This window comes from Myxine glutinosa, chromosome 9 (genome assembly GCF_964187855.1).
Source record: "Myxine glutinosa chromosome 9, kmMyxGlut1.1, whole genome shotgun sequence".
In the NCBI taxonomy this organism is placed as follows: Eukaryota; Metazoa; Chordata; class Myxini; order Myxiniformes; family Myxinidae; genus Myxine; species Myxine glutinosa.
In genome coordinates this window covers 68,764,613-68,791,521 of record NC_136269.1, presented here as the reverse complement: position 1 = coordinate 68,791,521, position 26,909 = coordinate 68,764,613, and the positions used below count along the sequence as shown (strand labels likewise).

General features: G+C 50.3%; 1 protein-coding gene across 10 annotated transcripts in view; it reads left to right on the top strand.

Moving 5' to 3' along the window:
• The window catches only part of LOC137435342 (serine/threonine-protein kinase PAK 1), a 107,076-nt gene that overhangs the window by 34,805 nt on the left and 45,362 nt on the right, over positions 1-26,909 (top strand). For 2 of the 10 annotated variants that reach the window (XM_068129042.2, XM_068129037.2), the window contains exon 1: positions 12,725-13,086. The exons of 7 other annotated variants lie outside the window; for them this stretch is intronic. In XM_068129042.2, coding sequence (XP_067985143.1) covers positions 13,083-13,086 — 4 coding nt within the window. In that variant the 5' untranslated portion in view covers positions 12,725-13,082. Of the gene's footprint in view, positions 1-12,724; positions 13,087-26,909 lie in introns of those variants that run through there. One more of the 10 variants, XM_068129041.2, reaches the window with a different exon arrangement.

Below are 26,909 nucleotides of genomic sequence, written 5' to 3'. Positions count from 1 at the left end.
TGGCTGGATTGTTCGCTTTTTGTCGTTATTGCTAATGGTTGCTGTTGGTTTTGCCGGTGCACAAGCTCTCTTTTCTTCCCCCATCCAAAACCTTGATCTTTTCTACCCCCGTTAATTCACCCCAGAGCCACTTTTTTGAAATACCGACTTCTTTCCTGGAAGTCGTAGCAGTGTCCATGTGTTTTTTTTTTAACCTCTCCCCCCCCCCCCCCCCCCCACGTCCCATTCCTCCTCCTCCCAAGCCCTCTCCTTTCCACAGATCTCTCGATTTCCCTCCTCTCCATCTTGTCTCCTGCTCCCTTTATCATATGTGTTATGTTTTATGTGTCAGTTGTCGTTTTGTGATCAATGTTAGCTCTTACAGTCACGTGAAAAAGTAAGTACACCCCAAGTAAAGTTTTGACCTTTTCAACATATTTCAACATACAGCTATTTGATCTTCATTTCAACAATATTGATAGATAAAGGTGATATTGTAGCGGCTACCGCTGGGTTTTCACAATCGCCTTGCACCTATCAAGGACGCGGAGCGATCACCATGCCGGGCTCGTCCAGGACGCCCGGGCAGGCCCGCGCTCAACTTGCCAGGCCTCGGTCGGGACGCCCGGGCATGCCCGGGCATGCCCGGGCAGGCTTGCCCTCAACTTGCCAGGCCGCAGCCAGGACGCTGGGCCACGCCCCCTCTCGCCTTTCCTGGGCAAACGCTCCGGGATAATATGTATATATATTGCTGCCCGATAAACGGGCTTTTCAGAGTGCCTGAGTGTTTGGTTTGATTAAAGCAACTCGGATGAATTCCAGTTTTTGTCACGTCCATTCTTCCGATCGACGTGGGAGCCCCAGCTCCTTCATTGGTGACCTACCGACATGGACACGGCAGTCGCCCTTAAACTGCCTACCTTCTGGGAGGCTCACGCGGCGGTTTGGTTCGCACAGGCGGATTCCCTGTTCGCCCTGCGAGGCATCACGGCCGACGACACCCGCTTCCACCATGTGGTAGCAGCGCTCGGTTTGGCCACCGCGGCCCGCGCCCTGAGCCTCCTCGAGAGCCCGCCAGCCGCTGACAAATACGGCGCGATTAAGAAGCTTCTCCTCGACGCTTTCGCCCTCCCATCGGCGGAACGCGCACGGCACCTGCTCGACCTGCCCGAGCTCGGCGACACGCGCCCTTTCGAGCGAATAGACTACATGCTTTCACTGCTCGGCGAGCACTCTCCGGCATTCCTGTTCCGGGAGCTGTTCCTCCGTTAGCTGCCTAACCCAGTACGCCTCGCCCTGGCAAGCACGACGATCACAGATCCCCGGGCCCTTGCCAGAGAAGCCGACAAGATCTCCGCCGCAGGTCAGCGCATCGCAGCGGCGACATGGGACCCACCGCCGTCCGACGCAACACCCATGGCACCCGAGCACCCGGCACGGTCGACGACCGAACTGCCGACGCAATTGGCGGCCGCTACACCGAGCCGACCACCTCCAGCACGACGACCGGGGCCTCCACCTGACCAAGCGTGGTGTTACTATCATGCCAGGTTCGGACAGAAGGCCCGGACATGCCGACCCCCGTGCACCTTCGGCAGGCTGGGAAACGGCCGGGCCAGCGTTCATTACCAGCCATGAGCGCCGGCCACACGGGCAACTTACTGTTCATCACGGATAAAGCGTCCGGACGGCGCTTCCTGTGCCACACCGGCGCCCAACTGAGCGTCATACCCGCCTCTGACCAGGACAGGCAGTCCGTGGTTTGCGGCCCCTCCTTGGTTGCGGCCAACGGATCGACCATCCGCACCTTCGGCCCGCGCAACGTCACCCTCTGCTTCGGCGGCCAACGCTTTGCTTGGACGTTTGTAACCGCAAACGTGCCCATGGCTCTGCTAGGCGCCGACTTCCTCTGCGCACACGGACTGCTGGTGGACGTCCAACGGCGTCGTTTAATCAACGCCGAAACCTTCAGCTCCCTGGTATGCACATTGAGCAGCTCCGCGCCGACCGAGCTGGCATGCGCCGTCCCGGCGGCGAACGAGTTTGCTCGCCTGCTCATGGAGTTCCCGGCCCTCACGCGGCCGACGTTTTCGGCCGTCGCAGTACGGCATGGGATCGAGCACCACATACCAACCACGGGCCCGCCGGTCTACACCAGGGCCCGCCGCCTCGACCCAGCCAAGCTCGCCGTGGCGAAGGCCGATTTCGACGCGTTGGAGCACCACGGCATCGTGCGGCGCTCCGATAGCGCGTGGGCCTCGCCACTGCACATCGTGCCAAAGCCGGGGGGTGGATGGCGCCCGTGTGGCGACTACCGCCGTCTCAATGACGCTACCACCCCCGACAGGTACCCGATCCCGCATATCCAAGACTTCTCCGCCCGTCTGGCGGGACGGGTCATTTTTTCGAAAATTGATCTCATACGGGGATATCACCAGGTACCTGTCAGGGTGGCCGACGTCCCTAAAACGGCAGTCATCACGCCGTTCGGCTTATTCGAATTCTTGCGGATGCCGTTTGGTCTCAAGAACGCGGCTCAGGCGTTCCAGCGCTTGATGGACGGCGTGCTGCGTGACCTGCCGTTCCTTTTCGTTTACCTGGACGACATCCTCGTCGCCAGCACGTCCCGGGCCGAGCACCTCCTCCACCTCCGAACACTGTTCGGGCGCCTCAGCGAGCACGGCCTCATCGTCAACCCGGCCAAATGCCACTTCGGCACGACGGCCGTTGATTTTTTGGGCCACCACATCACCAAGAACGGGGCCGTGCCGCTGCCAACCAAGGTCGAGGCCATCACCACGTTCCCGCGTCCCCGCACCATAAAGGCCCTGCAGGAATTCCTGGGAATGGTGAATTTTTATCACCGTTTCGTGCCCCGCGCTGCTCAACTCATGCGGCCCCTCTACGAAGCCCTCCGGGGCAAGCCGGCCAAGCACGACATCGCCTGGGCCGCAGCAATGGATGCGGCCTTCCAAAGCTCAAAGCGGGCCCTCGCCGACGCAACACTGCTCGCTCACCCGGTGCTCAACGCTCCCATCGCCCTCACCACGGATGCCTCCGACTATGCGGAGGGCGCCGTACATGAGCAATGGGTGAACGGGGTTTGGCAGCCACTCGCTTTTTTCAGCCGGCAGCTCCGGCCGAACGAGCTCAAATACAGCACGTTTGACCGGGAGCTCCTCGGTCTACACCTGGCCGTCCGCCATTTCCGCCACCTCCTGGAGGGCCGACCTTTCACGGCGTTCGTCGACCACAAGCCGTTGGTTTACGCCATGGCCAAGGTCATGGAGCCGTGGTCGGCCCGCCAACAGCGCCACCTCTCCGCCGTGTCGGAGTTTACCACGGACATCCGGCACATCGCCGGCAAAAACAACGCCGTGGCCGACTGTCTTTCCCGGGCCAGGGCGAACGCGGTCCACCTGGGCTTGGACTTTGCGCTTATGGCGGCGGACCAAACCACCGACACCACGGTGCAAGCCCTCCGGGCGGCAGACACGGGCCTCCGCCTGGCCGACATCCCCTTCGCGGACACTGTCCTGCTCTGCGACGTCTCCCAAGGCCAGCCTCGCCCCATCGTGCCCATCACCTGGCAACGCCACATCTTCGCCTCCCTCCACGGCCTTTCCCACCCGGGCCGGAAAGCTTCCCAGAAGCTGGTGTCGGCGCGATTCGTCTGGCACGGCCTTCGTCGGGACGTCCGCGATTGGACCAGCACCTGCACGGCCTGCCAACGGGCCAAGGTCCACCGACACACCCAGGCCCCGCTGGCACCTTTCACCATGCCCGAACGACGTTTCGACCACGTCAACGTGGATCTGGTGGGCCCCCTCCCCCCGTCACGGGGGTTCACACACCTGCTCACCATGGTAGACAGGACCACCAGGTGGCCGGAGGCCGTTCCCCTCGTCTCCACCACCACCGCCGACGTGGCGCAGGCTTTCATCGCCACCTGGGTCGCCCGCTTCGGCGCACCGGCGGACATCTCGTCAGACCGCGGACCACAGTTCACCTCCGAGCTGTGGGGCGCGGTCGCCCGCAACCTGGGGGTCAAGCTCCACCGTACTACGGCCTACCACCCCCAAGCAAACGGGTTGTGCGAGCGATTCCACCGCTCCATGAAGGCCGCGCTCATGGCCAGCCTTCAAGACGGCGGTTGGGCCGACCGGCTGCCGTGGGTCCTTTTGGGCCTCCGCACGGCCCCCAAGGAGGACCTCCAGGCATCCACCGCCGAGCTGGTCTATAGCCAGGCGCTACGCGTCCCGGGCGAATTCGTGCCCGACGCTACCAGTCCCTGGTCCGCAGCTCACCAGCGCTCGGACCTCCAGGAGGCCACCCGACGGTTTGCCCCCGTGCCAACATCCCACCACGGTGACCCCCAGTCCTACGTCCCCCCAGCACTTCGCACAGCGGAGTATGTTTTTGTGCGTCACGACGCACATCGGGGGCCACTCCGGCCGCCGTACGACGGGCCCTTCCGGGTGCTGCGACGGGACGACAAGTCGTTCGTCATCGACATCGGCGGCAGGTCGGACCGGATTGCGGTGGACCGCCTCAAGCCGGCGCACGTGGACGTCGACCACCCACCACGGGTGGCCCTTCCGCCGTGGCGAGGCCGCCCCCCGTCCACGGTGCCCCCCACTCGACCGCCCACCACCACACCGGACCCCCTCCCACGACCCGCCAGGGGTCGCTTCGGCCGGGTCATCAGGACCCCCCTCAAATTGACCCTGCCAGTGCAAGTCGATTCTGGGGGGACGTGTGTAGCGGCTACCGCTGGGTTTTCACAATCGCCTTGCACCTATCAAGGACGCGGAGCGATCACCATGCCGGGCTCGTCCAGGACGCCCGGGCAGGCCCGCGCTCAACTTGCCAGGCCTCGGTAGGGACGCCCGGGCATGCCCGGGCATGCCCGGGTAGGCTCGCCCTCAACTTGCCAGGCCGCAGCCAGGACGCTGGGCCACGCCCCCTCTCACCTTTCCTGGGCAAACGCTCCGGGATAATATGTATATATATTGCTGCCCGATAAACGGGCTTTTCAGAGTGCCTGAGTGTTTGGTTTGATTAAAGCAACTCGGATGATTTCCAGCTTTTTGTCGCGTCCATTCTTCCGATCGACGTGGGAGCCCCAGCTCCTTCAATATAATATTAAAGCGCGGTGTTACGCGCGCTGTTTGTAAACAAGGAGGAAGCGGACAACGCGTTAATTTGTAAGAGTCTTTATTCAAGAGCTCACTGTAACACTGAACTTTCAGGGCTGCGCGCCCCGTGTATATCGTGAGGCCACGCCTCTCTCCCGGGCGTGGCCCACCCCCACTCGGTGTGCGGGGTGATGTCACCACGTCAGTGCTTTCGTGTCCGCCACACGCGCCCCCCCAGAATCCCCGCGCACCTGAAGGGCCAGTTTGCGGGGCAAACGGATGACCCGGCCGAAGAGCCCCCTGGCGACTGGCGGCGTCTGGGATGCAGGGATGCCATCTGGGATGCCTCCGGCTGCCCCTGGGATGGGTGCAGGACAGGGGGGTGGCATGGCGGCGGGGCTGGGCGGTGCCGGGTGTCCGCCCGCAGGGGGGCGGCCCCGACGCGGGGGTCAGGCCACTGGCGGTGGATGGTCCACGTCGAGGTGGGCCGGCTTGAGGCGGTCCACAGAAACGCGGTCAGGAGTACCGCCGATGTCCAGGGTGAAGTGCTTCACCCCGGTCTCCAGCACACGGAAAGGCCCGTCGTACGGTGGCCGCAGTGGTGTCCGGTGGGCATCGTGGCGGACGAAGACGTACTCCGCCGTGCGAAGCTCCGGGGCGACGTGCGTTGGTGGGTGCCCGTGGCGTGCCGTTGGCACCGGGGCGAACCTCTGGGCGGTCTCCTGCAGAGCGGAGCGCTGCTGTGCCGCGGACCATGGTGCCGTGGAGTCGGGGAGGAACTCGCCTGGCACCTGCAGCGGTTGCCCGAAGACCAACTCCGCCGCGGATGCGCGCAGGTCCTCCTTGGGCGCTGTCCGGAGGCCCAGCAGGACCCAGGGGAGCCTGTCGACCCAGCCGCCGTCGTGGAGGGTGGCCCGGAGCGCGGCCTTCAATGAGCGGTGAAATCGCTCACACAGGCCGTTAGCCTGGGGGTGGTAGGCCGTGGTTCGGTGCAGCCGGACCCCGAGCCCCTGCGCGACTGCCCCCCAGAGCTCCGAGGTGAACTGGGGGCCGCGGTCGGACGAGATGTCTGAGGGGGCGCCGAACCGGGCGACCCAGGTGGCGATGAAAGCCTGCGCGACGTCCGCCGCCGTCATCGATGCCAAGGGCACGGCCTCCGGCCACCGGGTGGTGCGGTCCACCATGGTGAGGACATGGGTGAAACCCGCGAGGGGGGCAGAGGTCCCACCAGGTCCACGTGGACATGGTCAAACCGGCGTTCCGGCACCGTAAACGGGGCCAACGGGGCCTGGGTGTGCCGGTGCACCTTGGCGCGCTGGCACGCGAGGCACGTCCTGGCCCAGCTGCGGACGGCCTTCCGGAGGCCATGCCAGACGAATTTGTCGGCGATCAACCTTTGGGAGGCCCTCGCGCCCGGGTGGGACAGGCCGTGGATGGCGTCAAACACCTGGCGCTGCCAGCCCGTGGGCACGATGGGGCGAGGCCGCCCGAGGGAGACGTCGCACAAGAGGGCCGCGCCCGCGCCGTCGAACGGCACCTCGGTGACGCGGAGGCCCGTGATGGCGGTCCGCAAGGCCTGGACGTCGGGGTCAGCGGCCTGGTCCGCTGCCATCCGGGCATAGTCGATGCCGAGGTGGACTGCGTGGGCGACGGCCCGGGAAAGGCAATCCGCCACCGGGTTGTCCTTCCCCGAGATGTGCCGGATGTCCGTCGTGTACTCGGACATGGCCGAGAGGTGACGCTGCTGCCGGGCCGACCACGCCTCGGTGACCTTGCCCATCGCGAAGACCAGCAGCTTGTGGTCGACGAAGGCCGTGAATGCACGGCCCTCGAGCAGATGGCGGAAGTGCCTGACCGCCAAGTGAAGCCCGAGCAACTCGCGGTCGAAGGTACTGTAACGGCGTTCGGGCGGGCGAAGCTACCGGCTAAAGAACGCCAGCGGTTGCCAAGCTCCACGCACCCATTGCTCGTGCACCGCGCCCACCGCGTAGTCTGAGGCGTCGGTGGTGAGGGCGATCGGCGCATCGGGCGCCGGGTGCGCGAGCATGGTGGCGTTAGCCAAGGCGAGCTTCGCGCCCGTGAACGCCGCATCCATCTGCTTGGTCCAGGTGACGTCGCCTTTGCCCGGCTTACCTCGGAGAGCTTCGTGCAGGGGGCGCAGGAGCTGGGCGATATGGGGCAGGAACCGATGGTAAAAGTTCACCATGCCCAGGAACTCCTGCAGCCCCCTGATCGTGCGGGGGCGCGGAAACCCCTTCACCGCCTCCACCTTGGCCGGCAGGGGGACGGCTCCGTGCCTGGTGACGCGGTGCCCCAGAAAATCGAGTTCAGCGACGCCGAACCGGCACTTTGCGGGGTTCACAATCAGGCCATGCTGGCCCAGGCGTTCGAAGAGCGTGCGGAGGTGGTGTAGGTGCTCTTCGCGGGATGCGCTGGCGATGAGGATATCGTCCAGGTCGACGTATACAAAATCCAAGTCGCGCAGGACGCTGTCCATCAGCCGCTGGAATGCCTGAGCCGCATTCTTCAGACCGAAGGGCATCCGCAGGAATTCGAAGAGTCCGAACGGCGTGATGACCGCCGTCTTCGGGACGTCCCCCGGCCTGACGGGGCCCTGATGGTAACCGCGTATGATGTCCACCTTCGAGAAGAAGGACATGCCCGCCAAACGGGCGGAAAAGTCCTGAATGTGGGGGATGGGGTAGCGGTCGGGGGTGGTGGCGTCATTGAGATTGCGATAGTCCCCGCACGGTCGCCATCCCCCGCCGGGCTTCGGCACGATGTGCAGCGGCGACGCCCAAGCACTCTCCGAGCGCCAAACGATGCCGAGTTGCTCCAGGGTAGCGAAAACCGCTTTTGCTACCGCCAGCTTCGTCGGCTCGAGGTGGCGTGCCCGGGCGTAGACCGGTGGCCCGACGGTGGGGATGTGATGGGCCACCCCATGCTTGACGGCCCCCGCCGAGAAGGTGGGCCGCGTGAGGGTCGGGAAGCCGGCGAGAAGGCGGGTGAATTCGTCCGCTGCCGGAAGCGTACAGATCAACGTGGCCGGAACCGAACCGTTCAGCAAGCCGCTTGGCAAGCCGCTCGGTGAGCCGCTCAGTGGGCTGCTCGACGAGCTGGGCAGCGCACAAGCGAGCGAGCTGAACGTCTCGGCCTGGACAAGACGTCTGTGCTTTACGTCGACCAGGAGCCCATTTGCGCACAGGAAGTCCGCGCCAAGCAATGCCATGGGCACGTCGGCGGTGACGAACGACCATCGGAAAACCTGCCCTCCGAACCGCAGAGAGAGGCAGCGTTTTCTGTACGTACGGATGGGCGTCCCGTTTGCGGCAAGCAGCGCGGGGCCCCCGCCCGCGGCGTGCTTGTCCGACGTACCAGCAGGAACGACACTCACCTGCGCTCCTGTGTCGCACAGGTAATGGCGCCCGGATAAGGTGTCCGTGATGAACAGCAGGCTGTTCAAACGGCCGGCGCTCATTGCCACTATCGAGCGCCGGCCCGGGCGTTTCCCGACCTGTTGAAGGAGCATGGCGGATGACATTGTCGAGCCTCGTGGCCGAACTTGGCGTGGAACCAGCACCAGGTGGTGGAGCTGGAGGAGTGCGGCTGGCTCCGCCAGGCCGGTGGAGTTGGCGGTGTTCCCCGCGGTGGCGGTTTTCACCGCGGCGGTGGGTGGGGCATGGCGGCGGCCACGAGGTGCGTATCAGCATGCTGCCTATGCTGTGTAAGCTGATGCTGTGGATCAGCATCATCAGCAGCATCAGCCTCGAGGTCCGTGACGGCCGCACCGACTCTCGCCCGTGTGTCCGAAGCCGCGAAGTACCTGTCCGCCGCGTCGGCCAATGCTCGGGGTTCCGTTAGCACGGTCCCGGCCAACGCGAGGCGTACCTGTGCTGGAAGTTGGCGACGGAAAAGCGCCCGGAATAGAGAACCAGGGGCTTCATCGCCCAACAGTGACAGCATATGGTCCATTCGGACCGACGGGCGCGTGTCGCCGAGCTCGGGGAGATCCAGGAGGCGGTCGGCCCGTGCGTCCTTCGTGAGGCCGAACGTGGCTAGGAGTAGCCGCTTGAGTGCCTCGTACTTGTGGCCGTCTGGTGGGTGGCGAAGGACGGACACAACTCGAGCGGCCGTGCCGGGCCCGAGGGAGGCGACGACGTGGCAGTAGCGCGTGTCGTCGTGGGTGAGGCGCCGAAGCTGAAACTGGGCTTTGGCTTGGACGAACCAAACTTCGGCCTGGGCCTCCCAAAATTCGGGAAGTTTAATCGACATCGCGTTGTTGGCCATGGCAATGGCGTCGTGTTTGGAAGGATCGCTACGGCAGATCCAACGTCGAGGGTCACCAGTAAAGCGCGGTGTTACGCGCGCTGTTTGTAAACAAGGAGGAAGCGGACAATGCGGTAATTTGTAAGAGTCTTTATTCAAGAGCTCACTGTAACACTGAACTCTCAGGGCTGTGCGCCCCGTGTTTATCGTGAGGCCACGCCTCTCTCCCGGGTGTGGCCCACCCCCACTCGGTGTGCGGGGTGATGTCACCACGTCAGTGCTTTCGTGTCCGCCACAATATAACAAATATCATGAAGTATTTACATTTTGCAGTCCATTGTATAATTTAAATAAACATAAATGCAAATTTCCCTTTGGAAAAAGTAAGTACACCCAATGAAATGTTTTTAAAATCTTTTTAACATTTGTGGACATATCAATATTTGATCTTAATTTAAACAGTATCTATAGATAAAGGTGATCTAATTGAACAAAAAACAATGAGAAATTGACTTTGCAATAATTTATTCAACAAAAAATTAACAGAGATGCCATTTCCTTCTGTGGAAAAAGTAAGTACACCCTTGGCTCTAATAGGTGGTATTGCCCCCTTTGGCAGAAACAACCTCAAGTAGGCGTTTCTTATAACTGTCTACCAGTCTCTGACATCGACTGGTATAAATTTTTGCCCACTCCTCCATGCAGAATTATTTCAGCTGTGCGATGTAGGAGGGGTTTCTTGCATGCACAGCTCGTTTCAAATCCCCCCACAACATCTCGATGGGATTTAGATCCGGGCTTTGTCTTGGCCATTCCAGAACCCTCCATCTCTTTCTTTTCAGCCATTCCTTGGTGGATTTACTGGTATGTTTCGGGTCATTGTCATGTTGCAAGGTCCACCTTCGGTTGAGCTTCAACTTTCCGACAGATGGCCTCACATTATCCTCAAGCACCCTCTGGTAAAATGAAGAATTCATAGTGGATTCTGTGATGGTGAGCTGCCCAGGCCCTGATGGAGCAAAGCTGCCCCAAACCATAATATTTCCACCACCATGCTTTACAGTTGGTATCAGGTTCTTGTGGTAAAATGCTGTCTTTGGTTTTTGCCAAACACGTCTTCTGGTACTGTGGCCAAATAGCTCTACCTTTGACTCATCTGTCCAGAGCACATTGTTCCAGAAGTGCTGGTCTTTGCCTCGGTGTTCATTGGCAAACTTTAGTCTTGCCCTGATGTTCTTTCTGGACAGCAAAGGTTTCCTCCTGGCACACCTCCCATGTAGATCAAATTTGTGCAGCCTCTTTCTAATGGTGGACTCGTGCACTTTGACATCAACAGTGGCAACAGCTACTTGTAGGTCCCGTCATGACATTCTGGGGTTCTTAGAGACTTCTTTTAGCATCTTGCGGTCTGCTCTTGGGCTGAACTTGCCGGGGTGGCCTGGCCTGAACAAGTTGGCAGTTGTTTGGAATATTCTCCACTTGTAGATGATCTTCCGGACAGTCGAATGATTGATTTCAAATTGTTTGGAGATCTTTTTAAATCCCTTCCCAGACTCGTTGGCATCCATAACCTTCTTTCTGAAGGCCTCAGAGAGCTCTTTTGATCTAGGCATGGTGACGCCGCACACTTCAACAACAAAGAGTAAACCAAACTGAATGTCTGAGGTTTAAATAAGACAGGTTCCTCCAAGATCCTCTCTAACGATGTTCTAATCATTTGCACCTGAGCTGGTGCACCTGATTCTAATTTTAGGTATTTGAAGAAGTGATAAATGTAGGGGTGTACTTACTTTTTCCACATGCGAAATTTGCATTTATGTTTATTTAAATTATACAATGGACTACAAAATGTAAATGTTTCATGATATTTGTTATATTATATCACCTTTATCTATCAATATTGTTGAAATGAAGATCAAATAGCTGTATGTTGAAATATGTTGAAAAAGTCAAAACTTTACATGGGGTGTACTTACTTTTTCACGTGACTGTACATGAGCCTCAATCTTGTATACAAAAAAACAAACAAAAACCAAAACAAAAGAAGCTAGACGTTGATGTTGGTTGAACAATGATGCCATTGACACGATGTGAAGTTCCAGCTTCACTGAGTACCTCCACTTGTCTCTCACTGTTGTCAAAAGCGAGCACAGTAGGGATGGATGTATGCTTGAAGGAAGAGGGATGCTGTCAGTGTTGACATTTTCCAGCTTTTCCATGCAGTGCCGAGAATCTTTCTCCAATCTTGAGTATGGACAGGAGCACCCGAAACGGTACATTGTTGATTAGTTCAATCCTCGGGGTATGCACACGCATCTGTGAATTGTCTAGCCTGGGTTCGAATCCTGACCCAGCTATAGTCACGTCTCCAACACAAGGGGCGTCACTCTGTATTCTTAATGCAAACTGTTTTCACAATATACTTTCTTTACTATCAATAATTGTCTATTTGTCTTTCTAAGAGACTGGATGTTTACATGATCATGGACAGTTGATAAGTGAGGGCCAACATGGTCTTTGGTCTCCCCACTTTTGAATGTATGAAATGAAATGAAATGAAACCGGCCCTCCTGCCCCCATTCCCCCTGCTTCCTTTGCCATAGTAACACGTTCTGTGATAGTGTGCTTCTTCTGTGACGACATCTCTTGAATTTACAGAGATGATTCTTTCATCGAAGCGCTGAGTTGCGATGTCAACTCTGAGTAGTTTTCCTGCTGCCTTCAAGGGTTCACGGCTGTTTGTTCCTTTGATACACTTTGTCTTTCACTGACAAAAGATGCATGTTTCACATACACTGACAAAACTGTGTGTGAGTAGGCCCTTGTCTTGAAGAGCACCCTTGAGTCCTCTTCTTTTTTCTTTTTTTTCTTTTTTGGAATACAGAATCGAGGCTCGTGAAAGAGCTAACATTTATCACACAAACAAATCAAACAGTCAAACAAACAAAGTATATAAAAAGGGGAGCAGTAGACAAGATGGGGAGAGAAAGGGAAGCACATAAACACAACATTTGAGAGCAGGGACATGGGGTTTGACTTGAAAAAGTCAAAACTTTACATGGGGTGTACTTACTTTTTCACGTGACTGTATATATATATATATATATATTGTATATAAGATCGAGGTTCGTGTAAGAGCTAACACATTAAACACAAAAAACATAAAACCTAATAAAGGGAGCGGGAGCCAAGAGGGGGAGAGAAAGGGAAGCACAAACACAACATTTGAGAGCAGGGACATCGGGAATGTGTGGGAGGGAGAGGGCTTGGGGGGAGGCGGCGTGGGAAGGGGAGGGGGGGGGGTGGGAGAAGTATAAAACGCAAGGACACCAAGGACCTCCAGGAAAGAAGTTGATATTTCAAAAAAGTGGATTTGGGGTGAAATTAGCGGGGGTAGAAAAGATCAAGGTTTTGGATTGGGGAAGATAAGAGATGGTGGTGAACAGCTGTTTTAAAGACCTGGAGGGAGGAGTGGGATTGAAGGGAGTGGGGGAGTTTGTTCCAGAGGTGGGAGAAAAGAGGAATGAAGGAGTGAAGGTGAGCAGAGAGTCTTGATTTTGGCAGTTTAACCATAAGAGGGTTGCAGGCAGATCTTGTGCGACTTATAGGAATATTTGGGGGACAGAGCGCAGAGAGAGCTGGAGGAGCAAGACAAGAGAGGAGTCGGTAGAAGACAGAAAGACCACCAACCTGCCTGTGATGAGTAAGTGAAAGGCCCTCGGAGATAGCTTCATCGCGGGAGATTCCAATGTTTATTTATCAATATATTATATATACTGTATTATGTATTTATCAATATAATACAATATATTATGTTTATCTGTATTGTTTATTCAGTTGCAGAACGTTCGTGTTTCTCCGGCCTGGTCGGCGACTTCTTATGAGTAAATTCTGATCTGCACCATATCAAATTTCAACGCCATATCAAATGCCTTGATCGATTCCTTATTTGATGCCTTTGGAAGATTCTTGGCATCACCTGGCGAGACAGAATACCAAACATCTCAATCCTAGACCGCTGTTGCATCTAAGGAATTGAGTATTTCCTGATGCAAGCCCAGGTTTGCTGTTCAGGAACACCTCACATCCATGGAAGACCATATAATCCCAAGAGCGCCTTTCTATGGACAACTTAAATTTGGTAAATGTTTACGTGGTGGAGTAAGAAAGCACTATAAAGACGTCCTTAAGTCTACACTCAAGTCTTGTGCCATCCCAGTTTTCACCTGGGAACATCACATTACGAACAGGTCAGCTTGGCGTAACATTTGCGGCAAAGGCCTGGACCATTTTGAATCTGGAAGTCTTGCTATCGAGAGACTGCAGAGGCAAGAAAGGAAAACCACCTGCCAACGTTCATCTCCGCAAGGACCAGTCTATACCTGCGATGATTGTGGTAGACGCTGTGGCTCCAGCATTGGACTATATGCAGCCATCACACAACACACAATGCTTAGTGAACACGTCAACGAAGGGAAGAGATTCATCAACGACGACTCGAACCATCATTCTACCAAATATATAAACAGAAATGTATTCCATCTGTACTCTCTCTCTCTCTCTCTCCTGGTTGTGCTGCCAATTGATGATGATCTGCCAGAAAATGTCAAAAATGACAGTAATGGACTATTTAGAGCACATCATCTGGACCTTAACATATGTATAGTCCTTTGTTCTAAAATGCTCTCTATTAAATTGTTCAGGTCCGAATCCAAATCCGACCTATCAGTGGATACAAAACGTAAACTGTTCATCCTGGTGGAGGTACCCGCTCTTTACCAAATACCATTCTAGTTACTATAGTTATTGCGATTTGCTCAAAGACACTTTATAAATCTCAAAAATGTTTCAAAAGATAAACTGATCAAACTTTGAAGATGGACCCCAAACTGGCATTTTGCTGGAAATCTGGCTTGTCCATCACATGATATCTGGCTAACTGCAAACAATAGTGGATTTTCGTCCTGAAATTTGGTAATCAAATCCAAAATTTTCAGCCCTGGCTCATGGACTACTGTATAATAGTTGTATTTGCACCACTAGCAAGTCTCAATGCCACAGGTGGGAACCCCTTGAACCCACCCTTTCATTTTGACTTGGGTTGACTCTCTTGATCTTTCATATGTACCAGGTTTTCCCCCACACCTAGCTCATCCTCAGAGGAGGAGTACAGGAGATCATGAAGACCTGACGTCTTGTGTTGAGAGTCACTAGTCACTAGTCACTTGCTTGATTCCCCTTCCTTATGTTTCAAGTGCGTGCTGGAGCTTTAAGTCTGCTTGAATTGACCAGACAAATGACCAGGCCCACTGTATTTGTAGCATTTTCTGGAGTCAGATGTTCTTCCTCTGATGTTTGAACAACTCCACTAGATGCTTCTGCTCAATAAGCACAGCTATACACAACTCAGGTTATGTCTGCACTGCGAAACTGCCAGTCGTCTCATGATCTGTTGTCTCAACTCATCTTAAAGTTGGCCATAGAAGAGAGTATCGCGTGTTTCACTTGAAATTTCATCTCTACGATAAACAATATTGAACGTATGCTTAAGTCGTAATATATAATGTGCTACACACTCTCATGGGAGAGGTAATTTTTTTTAATGATAATTATGACGTATTAGGTCACGTGGTACGGGCGCCATCTTGGAAAAACGGAAAAACTTTGCACCTCTATATCTCCGAAAGCGTTGAATGTAATAATAAAGTCTCACTACCTGAATCAAGCCTTATGTGGAGTGAACCGGTGGCAATAGGGTACGTGTCTTGCTCCCACTGTCAATCAGACTACATTCATGTTGAGCCCATCCTCTAATGTGACCTGCAAGCTGAAACGGAAGCTTTTCTCCAGTCTACTCGTTCCATGTTGTGGAGACTTAACAGAGAGGGAAGTTTGCTATCTAACGGAATCTCCACCAAAAATGGGTCTACAGGTAGGGCCTTCCAGTGCTGTGCTTTTCACGCAGCTTGCTGTCCAGCAGTACTGTGATGCCTAAGAATCCTGTAATGCCCTTCAGGGTCATGCTGACCTGGAGAGCTGAATGGGTGGGGCTGTATGCAACTGGCACAGAAGCACTTAGATTTGGGCATCTTTCTACTCCATAATGTTGCCATACTCATCCAGGCATTCACAATTAGTGTGCCATATATCCATGAAACAGCCTTTATCATTCAGTGTCTTCTGTTTCAATACACTCACCTCTCCCATGAGGGTCGCATTACCTTCAGTAACCTCCTCTAGGGATTCCTGTAGGATCTCAACCTCTAACTCTCTGTCTGGCTACTCTTGCTCTGACCTCCACTCAGGAGGTGACTCACAAAGCCCCTCCCCAATCATCAAGGACTAACAGAAATTCATCCACCTCATATGCCAATGTGAACCCTAATGTGGTACTCTCGTTGCCCATGATGACTTGCACATTGCATAATTCTACAGCTAGATGCAGTATTGAGTAACTCATGCCCAATCAGCCAACTTTTCAAGGTGTAAGGCCACTAAATTGTCATTATATAAAATAGCACCAAGTGGGCTGACTGTCATTTCCTGAGGTTGTAGTTCAGACCTCTGCTGAATCCAAAATCTGGGAAATGCCATAGACTCGTACCATCAAGTAGAAGGGCTGGATCAAGTTTCAGAAGTTGGATGGTAAGGGATGAGTAGGGATATGATGTTTTGGGGTAACCCCCCACCCTCCCCACACCCCCAGCCCCTTCCCTGGGAGCCGCATTATGATCCAAAATCTAAAAATCGAAGCCAGAGTGATTGTGCGGGCTAGTGTTCTATATCCATGTGTCAAGTTTCAGAACAATCATCTGGGTGATAAGGGAGGAGTAGCAAAATATCAAAATATTAACTGATGACCGGACAGATGGACGACAGACATCTGGACATCACGACCCATTTTATAACGTCATCTCCTAGAGATGAGATGGCCTAATGTAGTTAAGTTATGGTAAGAAGTATAAAAAGGTGTTTGGGTTTTAAAATTTGTTTTATTTATTGTGTTTTTACCCTTGCCAGAGTAGAGGGTATTGTATTGGAGTCCATTTGTTTCTGTTTGTTTGTCCGCACAGAATAAATATTATTTTCTCTGCAACCAATGGTCCGATTGACAGGCAATTTTCACCATGGGTGCACCTCCTGTCGAATTTTTTTTAATGATAATTATGACGTATTAGGTCACGTGGTATGGGCGCCATCTTGGAAAAACGGAAAAACTTTGCACCTCTATATCTCCGAAAGCGTTGAATAGAAAAAAAATTGAGACATGGCTCATTGTAAAGAACTCTCCATGGGGAGTAAAATATGTTAATGATTATGCCATCGCTTCCTCCATTATGACGTCATAATTCGACAAGTACAAATCTTTATCCGATCAAGCTGAAATTTATTGAGCGTCATCTATGGATAAATTGGTGGAGAGGAAACAAATGCTGACGTCATCGGTCACGTGGTTCGGCCGCCCTATTTGCTTTAACACAAAAGCCTTAAAAACCACTAAAAACACGTCCTAGTCAGGGTCTGCAATCTCTGATTGCTCTTTCTTGTTTCCTATGTTTTGTGTGTTTCATACATATGTTTTGATTGCGAGGCTTGTTTAGTGATGTTGTATATAGGACGCACCCCCCCCCCCCTCCCCTAATTACATGAATTCTTATGGGAAAAATTCCGTAAAATTCACTAGAAATGTCTATCCGTATCAGCTCTCATTCACATGTGATATTTTTTCAGCACATGCCCACCATGCAATACGTGCTTACTCCACGAATGTATCAGTCTCTTTTATTAAATACTGCCCACCAGCACGGTATTGATTTAAGAGAAAACAATTTATTTGGGGAAGGTTAAAATTGATTTACACATAATAAATTAGTTGATGCATTTGAAGAACATCACGCATCCGGGCCTGTGTGGACCCAGCCAGGCTTGTACATAGCAGATCTCCCCCACCTTCCGCCGCCCATAGTTGTCACACATGCAAAATCAGTGCTAGAAGGTTCCAGGTGATGAACCCTGCCTGCCTCCACAAACTGAGGCTTCCTCACAAATGGGCTTAAAAATACAATTTCACTCCCCCAGACTATCGACAAAAACTGCTTGTGCAATGAGGAGAGTCGTTGGACGAAATCCACACTCCAGCTTGACGAGCATTCTGCTTGATGATGTGGCATGGAAGGAGCCAAAATGGCAGTGGCAGTGACTTCCTGTAGCATCTGACCTAACCACCACACCAGTAGTAGTGATACCTGCCCTACTATGTCAGCAACTATGATTTGTTTCTGGTTTGTTTAGGCCCCCTAGCATTTATCCATCTAAAGACTAACCCATAAGGCAGTGGAGGGTGGGAAATTGGAGTTTTCTTCTCCTATATCAGATGCCTACCTAGGGTGTCGGGCCCCATTGGCCTGAAGACAACTGGTTTTAAAGCGCCAATGACCCACCTTTCACCTCTACACTTGTTGGTGACAAAAGCCTCGCCATGTGAAGGCCAGTGAGTGAGCAGGTAGCCTGTCGGATGCTTTTCAAGCCACTATGCCATTGGGGTATTTTATAGAGTGAGAGCTTATCCTCAATGCCACTCCAGTGCTGCAGTCCATAAGCCCCAAACTACATTATGAATTGTATGCTTTAGATCTGTGGAGTAAACCTTAGACGAATTTGCACTTTTGCAGAAGTGGGCAATACTGATGATATCGCTGTACTTGCACACACCATAGAAGGTAGATGCACTCATTGGAGCCATAGGGGTTTTTGATGTCCATGTTTCTACACCTGACCTTCATTCTGCCTAGTCAAAAAACAAGATCCAGTCACTTTCAGATGATAGGCTCCAATCAATAGTTAATGGAGATAATAATTCCCAGTGGAATATGGGCCTGTTGATGAATTTTAGTCGACATCGACTCCAGAATCTCTTCTGATGGGTACACCTGTATTCACCTACGGCACTGATCTTCACCTTCACTTCCACTGTTAATGCAATCAAAATTGGATTTTACACTTGTGCCATCTGCCGAATACTCCCCTTTGCTGGCAACATTGTGTATCCAATGAGTATTCAATAGATATCTGGATAATCTGAGCTTGTTGCCATTATATATGATTCCCAGCTCGATTTCGTTGGACATCTAAGCCATCATCCATGTTTAATTACAGCTGCAGCACGATACACCCAACCAACAAGACCACCTCCGTGATTTACCTCGGACCTGTTGGAATGGAACACATTTCACCGTGTGCTGTGCATATAAATACAATAATGTGGAGAGTTTTGGGAATGTGGGGGAGGGCAGCAACTGCTAATCAGGAACAATCTGTATGGAAACAGTTCATGTCTAAAGCGACGTCATATCAGTGCTATATGCGTGTCACCTGCTCAACATCAACCTCCCAGAGTATCGGCTGATGCCATTGCTTCGACGCTGCTCCTCAACACTAAACTTGCCTCAAATAAGGAGGCTCACCTTGAAGTCCATAAGGAATTCTCCAAGAGCATTTCATCATCACCTCCTACATCCCTGCTTTCTTCCCCCTGCACCAGGGCTGACATTGAAACTGGCCTTTCCTCCACCAGAGCAAGGAAAGCGGCAGGAATTGATGGCATCTGTCCTGAATTGTTGAAGAACTTGGGACCTCACGGACGTGATTGGTTGGCTTCTCTTTTCACTAACATCCAAGCAACTGGACAGAGAGAGGCTAAAATCATTGCCATCCTTGAGCCAGGGGAAACCTGCTGCGGACTCATCTAGCTATTGGCCCACATCTCTGCTATGTACAAAATTCAAGTTGTTTGAGTGTGTCCTTCTGGCGAGGCCCTCTCCACTGGTAGAGCCCAAACTTCTCAAGGAGCCACTTCAGGTTTTATTTTGTGTCAAACCCGTCAAGAACCAACCATTCCCTAAGTACCTTAGAGCCACCCTTGAATGCAGCCTCACATTCCACGAAAATATTAAGACTGAGGTAAACATCTTCCGGAAACTAGCGGGCGCCAGCTGGGGATCAAATGCACGCACTCTACACACTGCTACCCTTGCTCTTGTGTACTCTGCAGCGGAATACTGTTTTCCAGTTTGGGCAGAGAGCAGCCACACAAAACACTTGGGTACTGTCTTGAAAACACTGATGCGGGTAATCAGCGGTACATTGAAATCAACACCCATGTAGGTCCTGTCGAACATCTCCCAGGTACTGTCGAACATCCCACCCTCTGATGTGCATCGGAAGGCAAGAATGCTGAGAAAGTTTGACTGCATCAAAACCCACCCTGAGCTTCCAATCCGTGAAAACATGCAGAATCTACCAAATATGTGACTCGAGTCACACAAACCTTTCTGGAGCCTCTGCAAATATTCTGAGTGATGCGAGGTTTAACTCAAAGCTAAAGTGGAACAATCTCTGGACAGAAAACAACATTGTGAACAAAACTGGTGAGTGAAGAACTCTAGGTTTCAACCTCCCCTAGAAACAGAGGTTTGCACTCAGCAGCGTCCGCACTCTACATGCAAGGACATCACACCACCTCCACAAATGGAATTTCAAAAGACAGCGCAGCATGTGACTGGTCACCCATTTCAGACTATTCGTCACATTGTGAATGAGTGTCACCTGTGGCAATTTGATGAAGGATTTAGGGCAATCCACCTAACAGACAGCGCTGTGACTTGGCTGTCTAACTTCGACTTAGATCTGTGAGCCGTGATTTGTCATATGAAAGAATAAGACTTCGAAGAAGGGGGTATACACATTGGAAATTATTGGGAAGGAAGTTGAGAAAGGTCTTTTTATGTTATATTTCTGTATATGTGGTGCTAACAAGTGGTCCCTAATGTCCACAGAGTCATAGAACGCCTTCAATATGTTTTACACCACGCTTTGCAGTCCTGATGATGGGATATCACACATGGAATATGTCTGTGTGATATCCACCGAAACAACTTCAACTTTTTTTTCAATTTGCAAGTTTGAGGACATTTGACAAAATATCTTCAAAGCATGACATGCACATATTCTGACAAAACTTCAGGAAAATGCATGATCATGACAGATGTTGGTGCAAAAACATTTGCATGATGTTTGAACCAAATGGGTGGGGGCATTGGTCTTCTGAAATTGGCAAATTCACCTCAAATGGCAGAATAATCAGGCTGCCATGTTTCACTGTATGCCCATCAATTATGCCATTGACTGGCACAGGAGTTCTCTTCTCATTGCATGGTGCACGTATATTCATCCATTATCTCGTTCCAGCCCAGTTCATTGAGGACCAGTTCACTGGTAATTCCCTGGTTGTCGTTAAAGGCGGCAAAAAGGGTTGGCGTCAGGAAGGGCATCCGGCCGTAAAACATTGCTTCAAAAAGGGGACCGAAAAACAACAACAACCACGGTTCCCGAAAAAGGCCAACCCCCGCTTGCGGGGAAAAATGGCCTCTAAAGGTGTTTTTTTAAAATCTCGTTCCAGCCCAGACAGCCACGATTCATTGTGGAGCACGTAGTTGGCACGAATGGTACAGTACTCGCATTTTGGAAATGATGTTGGCGCATCTGTCATGCAGAACCACACAGTAATATTTATTACACTTGAGAGTAGTTAAAGATATTCTAGGTCACTCAGAAAGTTGTTAATGCACTCTGTGATACTTGAGCTAACTTAGAGAGTGCTGGTCACCCTGAAATGTTTGTTGCAGCGGAACAGCAGATAGGTTTAAACTGGGGCAGGGTTCTGCACGAGCCTTGACTCTGTATACAAAAAAAGGAATCATATGGGTACTTGGAAGCATTGGGGATTAAGGGTGGGTACATGGAAATTAGCAGGATTGTTAGGTAGCTCAGGTATATGGTTGGGTGATTGTATACATGTGTGGTGATTGTGATGTCTGTGAGAGGTTCTCATCATAAAGTGACCCACAACTGCATCCACTCACCTGCAACTCCTTCCACCCCCAACACCCTTCCCTGCCAAAGCAAATACAATTTAAAACAAGTCCAGATACATTCAAAGTGCACCGCCCCCATGCCAAATAAAGAAATAACATCCTCCAGAAAATAACGCATCTTTCGGCACCCGGCAATGCTGCCGTGCAGCACTTTGAGATGGTATTGGGAGGAAGAGGTGTACAATAATTGATTGGTTCATTGCATAATTAAAAGAAATAAACAATAATCCTAGGATGATTAATTTCTCAATCAATTGGCTAATAGCATACCTAAACCACCAGTTTCATCCGAAGCTGTAACTTTTTGAAAATTAATGAAAGAATTGATTAATTGTAAAATTTAATAATTATTTCAGTACTTGATTAATCAATAAATAATTCATCGATTAATTGATCAATTAATAAATCAAAAATATCCTTTATAGCCAAATTACTTGGTCACTGTCGTGTTTAAATATCATCGTGTCCAAAATATATTGCCCAGATCAGAAAGAAAATAAATAAGTGATTAATAACGAAAATAAATCAATAGTAATTGTAAAATAATTAAACTATTAATCAATTGGCCAATAGAATAACTAAACCACCACCAGTTCATCCAAATCTGTAACTTTAAAGAAATAATTAAATAATTAATCGAATAATTAAATAATTAATTGATCAATCAATAAATCGATAAATCAAAAATACAATTTACAGCCAAATCACTTGGTCATTGTCGTGTCCAAATATCAGCTTCCAAGCTCAAATGGTGTCCGAGATATTGCCCAGTTGAGAAAGAAAATAAATAAGTACTTAATAAATTGATAAGAATTAAATAATTAATCAAAAAATAAAAAATACTATTTTTGCAAAACCACATGTTCACTATTGTGCCAAAATTTCAGCTTCCTAGCTCAAAGGATGGCTGAGATATCGCCTGGAAAAGCAAACAAACAAACAAGAAAGAAAACAGAGTGAAAACTGAGTACTCCCTTTCAGCGCGTGTCATCGTCGGGCCCCCTTTGGTGCCCGAGGATGACATCATGCAGCATCTGGAGATGGAATAGGAAAGGAGCAGTGTACCCTAATCAATATCCTTGTGATATCCCTATGCCTACACCATTGTCCCTCCCCCCACCCCCTGCCGCCTCCCCCCAGTGGAATAAAGTAGATAAACTGATGAATTTAATTAATTTGGTGTTTATAGAGTACGAGATGATAGCTCAAATGGCCTCCTCCTGTGTCCAAGTTCCTTATTTGGCCTTGTGCAGTATGCTTAAGCTACAGAATCATCACCATCATCATTTATCAAAAGGAAATCCTATGTCCCATGAGTTTTGGTTTTAGTGGCTCGTAGAGTGCGGTATGTCGGACTGGGTCACCATTTCATATAACAGTTGGCCGGGTGATGTTTTCCCTGGAAGTCTCACTTTGAGTAGCAATTGTAATTTAACCCATCCCAGTAAAGGCATTTCAAAATAATTTTTACCCACCTGTGGCCGCATTGCACAAATGGAAGAGCATGGAGCAGATAGACAAGGCCACAGGTAAATTGACTTGCTAAGGGCATTGTGTGCAGATATGCATGGAGATTGGGAGGAGATTATAGGGCTTCTAAGGTGCCAATCCCTGGTGTTGGCTTAGCAGTTAGGGTGCCGGCTTGGGATCCTAGGGTCCTGGGTTCGAATCCCGGTCGATCGCTGAATTAACGCCAGGGGGGTTGACTCAGCCTGTCATCCTTCCGAGGTCGGCAAATTGAGTACCAGCTTGCTGGGATGAATGATCACGGTGTGTACCCCGATTTAGAATAGGTACACCGTATCCCTGGGCATCGTAGAAGGCGACCAAGGGTTGGCGTCAGGAAGGGCATTCGGCCATAAAAACATTGCCTCAAACAGGGAACCATGATTGTCATGGGGCCCGCAAGGCTAACCCCCACTCTAGCGGGGAAAATGGCCTTAAAACGATCATTCATTCATTCATTCATAAGGTGCCATCCTTGGATTGGAGTATTTGATGGAAGAGTGGAATTGGTTGGCAGAATTTTTACAGATCCATTTTGGAAGCAATAATTTATTGAGACCAGAAACTCGAATCGGCCAAACAATCGGATACCTCATTCAAGCATAAAGAATCATTTAAGCACCGTTATTCGCCCAAGATCATTTTGACTGAACTAGTGGCCAACATAGAGGCCAAGCAAGTATTCAATAAGCATTGAAAGTCAGACACAAGGATGTCGGGTTTCCTGCAATAGTGTCAAACAACAGTAGCGGTCGCGAATGTTTAAAAAAGTAATCATGTGTATAACAGAATTGACTGAATAGTTTGTGCTTATAATAATTTTTACCTCACCTGGAATGTAGTTCCAGGGAGTTTACAGTCGTGGCCAAAAATATTGGCACCCTTGCACTTTTTTCAAATAATGCACCATTTCTTCCAGAAAATTGTTGAAATTAAAAAATCTTTTGGTATGAACAGATGTATTTCTTTGGTTTGCAGTGGAACAAAACAAAGAAAGCTGAAAAAAAAATTACTAAATCTTAGCTTATTCAACACAGAAATCCTAAAATATCCCAGACAATATTATTGGCACCTTTTAGAAGTTGTGAGAAATAATTATATTTCAAGCAGGTGATTCTCCTTTACTATGGAAATGAACTCATCTCTGGTGAGTTGCAGGTGCCTGCAACATAAAAACCACTCATTCAACCAGTTTGAATAGAGAAAAGGAGTCATTCTGCTATTTTGTGTCACTGTGTGTACCACAATGAGCATGGAGAAAAGAAAGAAAACCAGAGAATTGTCTGAGGAGGTCAGACACAGGATTGTAGCCAAGCATGGACAATCTCAAGGCTACAAGTCCATCTCCAGAGACCTTGATGTTCCTGTGTCCACCATACGCAATGGTATCAGGAAGTTTAAGGCCCATGGCACTGTAGCCAACCTCCCTGGACGTGGCCACAAGAGAAAACTTGATCGAATATTGCAGCGAAGGATTTTTCGAATGGTGGAGTAAGCACCTCGATCAACTGCCAAACAGATTCAAGCTGACCTTCAGACACAAGGTACAACAGTTTCAACTCACACCATCCGTCACCAACTCAATAAAAGGGGGGTTCTATCGTAGGAGACCCAGGAAGACCCTACTGCAGAGAGAGAGACCCGACTGGAGTTTCCCAAAACATACCAGAACAAGCCAAAATCCTTCTGGGAGAATGTCCTGTGGACAGATGAGACTAAATTAGAGCTTTTTGGTAAAGCACATCATCTCTATGTTTACAGAAGACAAAATGAAATCTTAAAAGAAAAGAACACCTTCTTTTCCTACAGTCAAACATTGAGGAGGTTCAGTGATGTTTTGTGGTTGCTATGCTGCCTCTGGCACTGGGTGCCTTGAACGTGTGCATGGCATCAAGAAATCATGAGATTACCGACGCATTTTGGAGCGCAATGTTCAACCCAGTGTCAGAAAGTGGGGTCTCCGTCGAAGGTCATGGGTCTTGCAGCAGGACAATGACCCCAAACACACTTCAAAAATCACTCAGGAATGGTTCAAGACAAAACGCTGGACTGTTCTGAAGTGGCCAGCAATGAGTTCAGATCTAAATTCCATTGAACACCTGTGGGGAGATCTGAAAACAGCAGTTGGGAGAAGGCACCCTTCAAATCTGGGAGAACTGGAGCAGTTTGCACAAGAAGAGTGGGCCAAACTACCAGTTGAGAGGTGTAGGAAGCTCATTCATAGCTATAGGAAGCGCTTGGCTGCAGTTATTTTTCCCACAATCCATGCTGCCAAATATTAAGTCTTGGGTGTCAATAATTTTGTCAATGCCATTTCTTTTTATTTTCTGATTTAAAAGGATATATTAAGTTCTGAATCAAAAACAAAGGTTCTGTAATATTAACAGTGAAATAAAGAATTGTGGAAACCAAATACTTTTGTCAATTTCAACTTATTTTTGGAGAAAATTGTGAGTTATTTGAAAAAAGTGCAAGGGTGCCAATATTTTTGGCCACGACTGTATGTGATGGCGTGTCGTCAGTCCATCAGTCTGTAAACACTTGCAACTTCTTCTCCGAAACCACTGATGGGATTGTGACCAAACTTGGTACAAATGATATTTGATATGTTGCCACTCAAGTTTGTTCACGGCATTAAAAAAAGAATGGGGTTTAAGGGGATCTACTGGGGGTCAAAGTGGGTCCAGTTTTGACCCCCCACCCCCCCCCCCCCACCCCCCCACATCTGAAGCTAAACACACGACTTCGATGAGACTTGACTACAATCTTCACCACCTGTGATGTACTAAAGTTTGTTCTACGGCATTAAAATAAATCTGGCCCTGAGGGCTCTACTGGAGGGTTGTCCCCCAAAATAGGTATTTGCTTTGTTCTCAGAAACTACACACGCAATTCTGATGAAACTTTCCCACAACCTTAATCGCCCGTGATGTACCAATATTTGATCACGGTATTTAAAAATATTGGGCCTTGAGGAGGTCTATGGGGAAGGGAGGAGGGGGTTCGCCCCTCCCCCCAAATTAGGTATTTGTTCTTTTCTCTGAATCTAAACACACGACTTCGATGAAACTTGACCACAACCTTCATCACCCCCGATGTATCAACATTTGTTCATAGCATAAAAAAAATCAGGCTTTACGGGGAATCAGGGTTCAAGGGGATGTGTAGTGGGTTTGACCCCCTGAAACAGGTATTTGCTGTCTTCTCCAAAACTGCGCACACAATTTTGATGAAACTTGATCACAACTTTCATCACCCATGATGAGCCAATGTTGTTCAAGGCATTAGAAAAATTGAGGTCTAGGGAATTTATGGAGGGGGAATGGGGTTGCCCCCTAAAATAGGTATTTTTTTTGTTTGTTTAAAATCTTATGATTATGTTATTATGATTCCACATGCTGCCCTGTATTCGAGCAACCATTGATATTGGTTTAAAATACCGAGATACTGATCAAAATACCTTTAGTCAGTGCAGTATACTGCTTTATTCTACCAGGTGCGCACTCAGGGGTATTGCCCCTATTTTTACTTCCTGTAGCTGTGCCCCACGAAATGTCAGGATAAACTATTTATACACCTTAACACCGAGTTCATCGAAGGCTGAAAACCCCTATGCGGAAGGGGGAAAATGAAGTCACTACAACCTTCATCGTATCGTCGCTTAGTCCCCCTGGCAAGTTTGGTTGAGATTGGATAAGTAACGACTGAATGTATCTCGGTCAGACAGACAGACAGACAGACACCAAATTGTGTATTTTACTATGATATAACGGTTGTCGGTTGTGTTTGAAAAGGCCTTGCTCATAGTCTTGCAGTTGCACAGCATTTTCGTTTTTATTTGTACATATTTTACGATTCTTTTTTTTGTCTGAAAGAATGGTGCAGAGGTACTGAGTGCACTTACCTTGAAGCTGTCTCATCTGGGTTCCATTCCCAACCCGACTATAAACTTTCAGGTTGACGCGTCACAGGCAGGGTATTGCACCGCAAACTGTGCCATCCCTCAAATGGATGTTAAGACTGGTGTCTTGTGTGACAGCATTGGTGGCAGTTAAGGATCCCATGATGTCTTTAGTTAGGAGTAGGT